The sequence below is a fragment of the Meles meles genome, chromosome 1 (assembly GCF_922984935.1).
Source record: "Meles meles chromosome 1, mMelMel3.1 paternal haplotype, whole genome shotgun sequence".
NCBI classification, from domain to species: domain Eukaryota; kingdom Metazoa; phylum Chordata; class Mammalia; order Carnivora; family Mustelidae; genus Meles; species Meles meles.
The window spans coordinates 174,222,303-174,229,063 of NC_060066.1; the positions used below are offsets into that span (position 1 = coordinate 174,222,303).

A 6,761-nucleotide genomic window follows, 5' to 3' on the forward strand; every position below is an offset into this window, starting at 1 on the left:
TCGCCTGAGCCTCTGTTTACTTAGCTTGGGCAATCCTCATGGGGAGGAAATGAAATGACATGTCCATCTGATGTTAGCCTCGAGCAAGTGTGACACACACACAGGGCTGCTGTTACTGAGGAAGTCCCTGGGACCTGCTGCCTCTCACCCCACCTACCACCCCTGGGGAACCAAACCTCAGGGCCCAGAAGGGCTTAAGTGGAGGATTAAGGCAAGACTAGAATAAGGGGGGGCGCCTGGGTGGCTCAGTGGGTTAAGCCTCTGCCTTCAGCTCAGGTCATGATCCCAGGGTCCTGGGATGGAGCCCCCCTGTCGGGCTCTCTGCTCAGCAGGGAGCCTGCTTCCTCCTCTCTCTCTCTGCCTGCCTCTCTGCCTACTTGTGATCTCTCTCTGCGTCAAATAAATAAATAAATAAAATCTTAAAAAAAAAAAAAAAAACTAGAATAAGGAAAGGGAAAGGAGACCCAAATCAGGACACAGATCCTCCGCCCCAAGCAGCACCTTCCTTCTCCACTCCAATATTGTAAAAGTTCACTAATCACCCACTTTGCGCCGGGCCCCAGACAGCTGCATCTCACTGTCTTTAGTTCTTTGGTGCTCCCACAATACCCTGGCTCCCTGCACCCTGCACGATTCAGCAAAGCCTTTCTGACTCCCCAGGCTTGGAGCAGGTGCTCAGGAAATGCTTGCTGAATGAAGAAGTGAATTTGTGAAAGGCAGAGTTGGAAAAGATTTGCCCCCTCAATTTACAGATTAGTATGTTGAAGTTAAGGCCAGAATTAGAATTTGTGTCTTCTGACTCCTGCCCAGAGCCTTGAATTGCTCTTGAAGGCCCAGTCAGAGCTCTTCAGGGAGACAAAGGGGAGGAAAAGTACTCCACAGGATGGGGGAAGAGGGAGATGCCTTTAAAGAAGGGTAAACAGGATGAGACAGGGGATGAGGTTAGGGCTGGAGGTCCAAGCCTCCGGGGGTGTCAGCCACTACGCTAAGGTGCTGGTGATAAGGAGCCATCAAGCGGACCAGGCAGGTCATGGTCAGAGGTCTTATGTATGACTCTACAGGCCTAAAGGTGTCACCATTAGTCACCCATTCCCTGGGATTCAGATAGAGCAAAGTATGTTCCCGCAAGATTTCGTGAAAACAGCCACATGAATCTTAACATTTCTTAACTTGCACCCGAGTGCGAGGCTCGAGTAGACTGGGCCACGGGCCCTAAAAGGGGACATGACCACGCAGAGGCTCTTGCGGTTCACAGCAGTGGTGCCTCTCAGAGCCGCTAGACCACAGATTCGCTTTCCCCCGCCCGCCCGAGGTCCAAGAGCAGCCACTGAGGTTGCGGGGGCCTCAACAGATCCGTGATGCATTCCAAGTGCCAGAAGCGCATCCCTCTGTGCCTTGGGGACCAGGGATGGTCGGAGCCGCGCCTGCTCCTCTCAAGTTACCGGTGCAGCTGCCTCGCACCCGGAGACCCCGCAGCTGCCTGGAGCTTGCCGCCGCCGCCGCTGCCGCCACCTCCTCTTCCACCTGACGGCTCACCAGGTATTCTAACCATCCCCACCCCCCGCCCCCAAGCCTGGCGGTTCAAGGACCAACAACCTGGGACTTACGCCGATTTAGAGGGAGGGCGCCGACCTCGCTTCTCTCGCTCCGCGTGCCCCCCACCCTCAGTCCAGCTGTCCCCGCGGGGAGGCAGCCGCGTAGACAGACAGACGGACACCAGGTGCCAGCTGTGAGCTCTGGCTCGGCGAGTGCGCGCCGCGGGGCTAGGGAGCCGAGCCTCGAGCGCGTCCAAGCGGTGGTCTCGGCGGCTCCGCCACACCTGTCCACGCTTCCCAGAAGCATACCTCAGTCCCTCCCTAGGCCTCAGTTTCTCCGTCTGTAACCAGGTTGAAGGGTGAACTAGCTGGGATAAGCTGACGTAGAAAGACGCGCGTCTCTAAGTCCAGGGGTCCACGCCCCTCCCCAGTTCCACCTGCCCCCACATTCCCTGTAGCCCGCCCGCGTCCTTCCACTCCCCCCTCCCATCCGCCCTCAGATTCTTTCCAGATGTGCGCAGCGGGGGAGGGGGGGCCCGGGGGCCGGGACCAGTCTCTAGCCGGCGAGGAGAAAAGGCCCCCGCCCGGGTCGCGATCGGGAGGGGTCACACGCCCGAGTTGGAGCTCTCGGCCGCGCACTCGGTGCACCGCTCCCACCTAGGGGGCCAGTGCGGCGGCCCCGCCGGGGGTAGCTGCGGGAGCCGTCCGGACCGGGCGGGGACTTCTGAGTCCGCCGCCCCGGCTCAGCCTCGACCCCTTGGCCCACCCGGCCGCCCTCGCGGGGTACCTGCTGCGCCCCCGCGCCGCGCCGCGCCGCGCCCAGCCGGCGGTCCGCGCTGTCCCGAGTCTCTGCGCTCCGCGGGCGCGGGCTCCTTCCATTCAAGTCTAGCCGTGAGCTCGGCGACGCAAGTTTTGTTGTGGGTTTTCTCCTCCCCGCCTCTCCCCCGCCCCCCCCCCCACACACCGCGTGCATCTGCTGGACGCCGGCCTCCTCCGGACACAGGCGTAGGGTCCCCGCAGGCGCCGGGAGGGGAGAGGGCCTGCTCCCTACCCGCGTGGACTTGGCCGGGCCCCCCTTCCCGAGGAGGCAGAGCCCCCGCACCGACCCCTCTCCCGCTCTCCGCCCCGGCGGGGCCACCGTACCACGCCCTCCCACCCCCACCAAGAGGCTGGGAAGGCGGGGTGTCTAACCCGCAACGCTTCCTAGTTCCCGCCTTCCGCAGGGGAACTGCACCCCCTTTAGGCCCCAGCACCTGAAAGGAGGGCAGGGGAGAGGGGCCCTTCATCAAAGTGCCTCTGAGCCCAGTTTCTTCCTCATGACTGAGGATTTTGCAACCGCTCCAGGCACGAGTACCTTTCCGTTCACTCTCCCACCCTGGGGTCCCGGGCCGTGGCTAACGGGGCCGCCAGCCAAGACCCGACTGGGCCCCTTCCGGGAAAAGTTCCCCGCCCTCCCCCCTCCCCCCACGCCCACGTTGACCCTGGGCCCAGAGCCTGGTGAGCCTTGAAGGACGGTAAATTGGGCTGGGAGTAGGGTGCTGCGGATCTCAATCGCCGGGAGACAAGGGGGTTGGGCAGTGAGCCCTCGCGGCACCATATTGCTCCCAGGAGCTGAAAACATTTCCAAGTAAAGGAGCATTAACTACTAGCAGCTGAAGCAACACAGTTTTGTGCCAGGGGCTTTGGCGGTAGACCGCAGTGGGGCTGGGTTTAGGTGGTACTTGGCACCTCCACTGCCCCTACAAGTCTGTCTGTCCCTGTACCTGCTCTAGCCTATGGGCAGGGCACCCACAGATACCTTGCCTGGCTGCCCTCCTACTGGACAGGGAGAAGGATGAATCACTCAGTCTTGGGACCACTTGCCAATGCCCTGAATGAATGAATGGCTTATGTAAAGGATCTTTCATGGGTTTCTGCTGCTGCATCCTGATTGTACCACATACATTACTCTCCAAGCTTTATAACCCTGCAAGAGGATTGCTGTTGGCCCCATTCACAGGTAAGGAGATACTTGACAAAGGAGAAATGATTGAGTAAAATGGCCAGGTTTATCCCTCTCCACAGCCCAGGTTTTTTCCATGATGGAAACATGCAAGTAACTTGAGAAGGCAAATACAGAGTCCGAATTTGAACCCGGGGCTATCTGTTTCCATTACATCAATAACTCAGAAACTTAGCAAGAATGAGAAAGGGAAATATTTTGCCTTCTTTGGCCTCAGATTTCAGTTCTGAGCTCAAACTTGAGAGCTGGTATGATTCACAGGATTGGACAGGGGCCAACCCAGAAGATGTATCTCCTGTCTTCTCAACATTGAGCCTAGATTCAAGAGAAGCTAGAAGAACAGGATTCTACTGACTTGAATACCCATGAACTAAAGAAAATCTTCTAGAAGGATGATGAGAATCAGCATCCACGGAGTACCTACTAAGTGCCAGGCTCTGTGTGAAATCCTTAAATATCTTACTCATCCCAATCCTGTGGGGAAGGTATTTTCTGTTACCTGTAACTGCTGGGGCCAGCCATAGGACACACTACATCTCCTCCATCCCACCTCCAGAGAGATAGGCTTTTCCGTCGAATGCCAAGCCGGTGCTCACATATACTCTGTAGCTGTTTGCGCTCTGTGGGAACGCACGCTAAAATCACCTGTCTGAAACAGAGTATGGAGGAACTCCTGTGAGTGTCTCTGGTAGAAAATGGAGGAGATCCTGTGCTCTAGAAGGAAATCCTCTGACTTTCCGAATAGCTGTAAAGAGTTGAGTTTGAAATTGAGGGTTCCCAATCCACTCGTGCTGCTTTGGCTCCTTCATGCCTCATGTTTTAGCTCCTGTTTCATATTACTCTAGTGTCAAGTACAAGCTTTGGACTTAGATTTGGGTTCAAATCCAAGATGGGTTCAAATGGAGCTACGATTAGGACCCATGCCTCACAGATTGTCTAAATTAAATGAGAAATTGGAAGTAAATGAGAAAACGGAAGTGCAGAACTCTGCACAGCGCCCAGCACGTGATAAGTGTTCAATAAATGACAGCTGTTGTTACTGCCAAACTGTCACCGAGGCCTGACTAAATTAACATCTATGGAACGTTATTAAAATAGAAATGACAAGTGCGAAGAATTAACCAGAAATCTCTGCATTATCCAGGGTAAGTGCCTTCTAATTCAAAACAATAAGAAACAAGAAAACCCAAAAGAGGGGAGTAAAGACATACATGTGGCCAGAGAACGAGGAGTGAGAGACAAGAGGGCTCTCCTGGGGGCATGATGAGGAAGGAGGGGAGATAAGGCGTTGTTATACCTTCATCATCGGAGAAGAAAATGATTCCTCTTACTCTGAGTGGAGGGCTCAAGACCTTTCCTTATTAAATAGCAGAGTCCCAAATGCTGAGCTCTGGTAGCAGCTTGTTTTCGGGACATTTAGAGATCAAATCACATGGTGTTTTGTGTATATGGATTCCATCTGAAGGATCTTGAGAAAAGACAAAACACCAAAGATCAAGCAGGGTCTGACAGAAGAATCACAAGCCGAGTCAGATACAGAAAAGGCCTTCTGGGCTCCTTGAATGTCCCATAGAAACTCTTTATTATTGGACTCTTTTTGCTGTATGTTTTTCATCCCTTTCCCCCACTGGATTATAAACCCTTCCGGGCAAGAACCCGGGAGTTCCTGTAGAATTTCGTGTTCTACAAGGGCCCTTCCCAGCCCTAAAGTACCATGACTGTAGTAGGCAGAAGGAATCCCCAACGATGCCCACACTCTAATCCCTAGAGCCTGTGACTGCTACAAAAGGGACTTTGCAGATATAATTAAGGTTGTGGACTTTAAAATGGGGAGATTATCTTGGATTATCTGGGGAGCCTAACCTAATCACATAGCTCTTGAAAAACACAGAATATTCTCTGGCTGGAGGTAGGAGAGAGGAGGCAGAAGGGGAGATCAAAGAGATGTAAAACGTGAGGACTTGACTAGCATTAATGATGAGGGAAAGGCAGGCAGCCTCTACAAGTTGAGAACCCCGGGCTGCCAGAAAGCATATGGGGACTTCAGTCCTACAGCAGCAAGTCACTGAATTCTGCCAATGTCCTGTGGGAGCAGGCAAGCAGATTCTCCCCTAGAGCTTCCAGATAAGAGCTCAGGGCAGCCAATGCCTTGATTTCAGCCCCATGAGACCTGGAGCAGAGAAACCAGCCAACCCCCATGCCCCGCCCCCTGACTTCCAAGCTGCCCAACTGTCAGATAAGTCGAGGTAAGCCACTACACTTACGGTAATCTGTTACAGCAGCAAGAGAAAACTAATACAAACATTAATAAGTAAAACCAGTACATGGTAAAACAGCATTTTCCCATACATCATTTCACTTAATCTTCAACAAGCATAATTGTATTATTGTGGCTCCATTTTAGGAAACTGATGCTCAGGGAGGATAAGTAACTTGCTCAGGTGACCAGCTAATGAGTGCTTGAGTCAGAATTCACGCTCAGGTTCCAACGTTAGGGAGTGCGGTCACCTATACTGCAGCTGTTATTCTGTGGCCTTAAGGTTCTACTGTCTTCAGCTAAGTAAAAACGGACTTCAGAAAAGACAAAAACACACAAACAGACTCGGGCTCCTTTCCCACGATGAAAACTGAAAAGCTTTCAATACTCATTTCTCTGTTTCTTTCAAAGATATCTAGTAAGTCATGGAGCAAGTCAAGTTAAAAGTATAATCGGGGCGCCTGGGTGGCTCAGTGGGTTAAGCCTCTGCCTTCAGCTCAGGTCACGATCTCAGGGTCCTGGGATCGAGCCCCGCATTGGGCTCTCTGCTTGGTGGGGAGCCTGCTTCCCCTTCTCTCTCTGCCTGCCTCTCTGCCTACTTGTGATCTCTCTCTCTGTATCAAGTAAATAAAAAAAAAAAAAAAAAAAAAAACACAAGTCTTTCTGACACAGAGAAGAAAGAAGATTTTGATAAATGGCAAAAGGAGAAATCCTCGAGTGGCTGTCAGTGAAGCGTTTTCTGCCGTTCAGATGCTCCACTAGTCACTGTTAAGGCCCATCTGCCGCAGGTGCCCTGTGTTGCCAGTCTGGTTCAGGAGCATCTCTGTGTTGGAGCTCAATTCACTCTTGACCAGTTTTTATTGTCGGGAAGTTCAATGGATTTTTAGTCTGAAATTCCCCTTTTATAGTTCTTCCCATTAGTTCTAATAACTAAGCAAAATAACTCCTCCCTCTCATTGGTCTTTCC

General features: G+C 53.0%; 1 protein-coding gene across 4 annotated transcripts in view; it reads right to left on the reverse strand.

Annotated features, from left to right (window-relative positions):
• PODN (podocan) overlaps positions 1–6,245 on the reverse strand; it is a 26,213-nt gene extending 19,968 nt beyond the window's left edge. Inside the window, exons 1-2 of one of the 4 annotated variants that reach the window (XM_045999644.1) lie at positions 4,835–6,245; positions 4,037–4,186 (exon numbers count right to left, since the gene is read on the reverse strand). Coding sequence is in view for 2 of the 4 variants with exons in the window: in XM_045999638.1 (XP_045855594.1) it covers positions 2,323–2,821 (499 nt within the window). In the remaining 2 variants the exon portion in view is untranslated. The other 3 variants (XR_006817711.1, XM_045999638.1, XM_045999640.1) reach the window with 3 other exon arrangements.
• Positions 6,246–6,761: the final 516 nt, after the last annotated feature.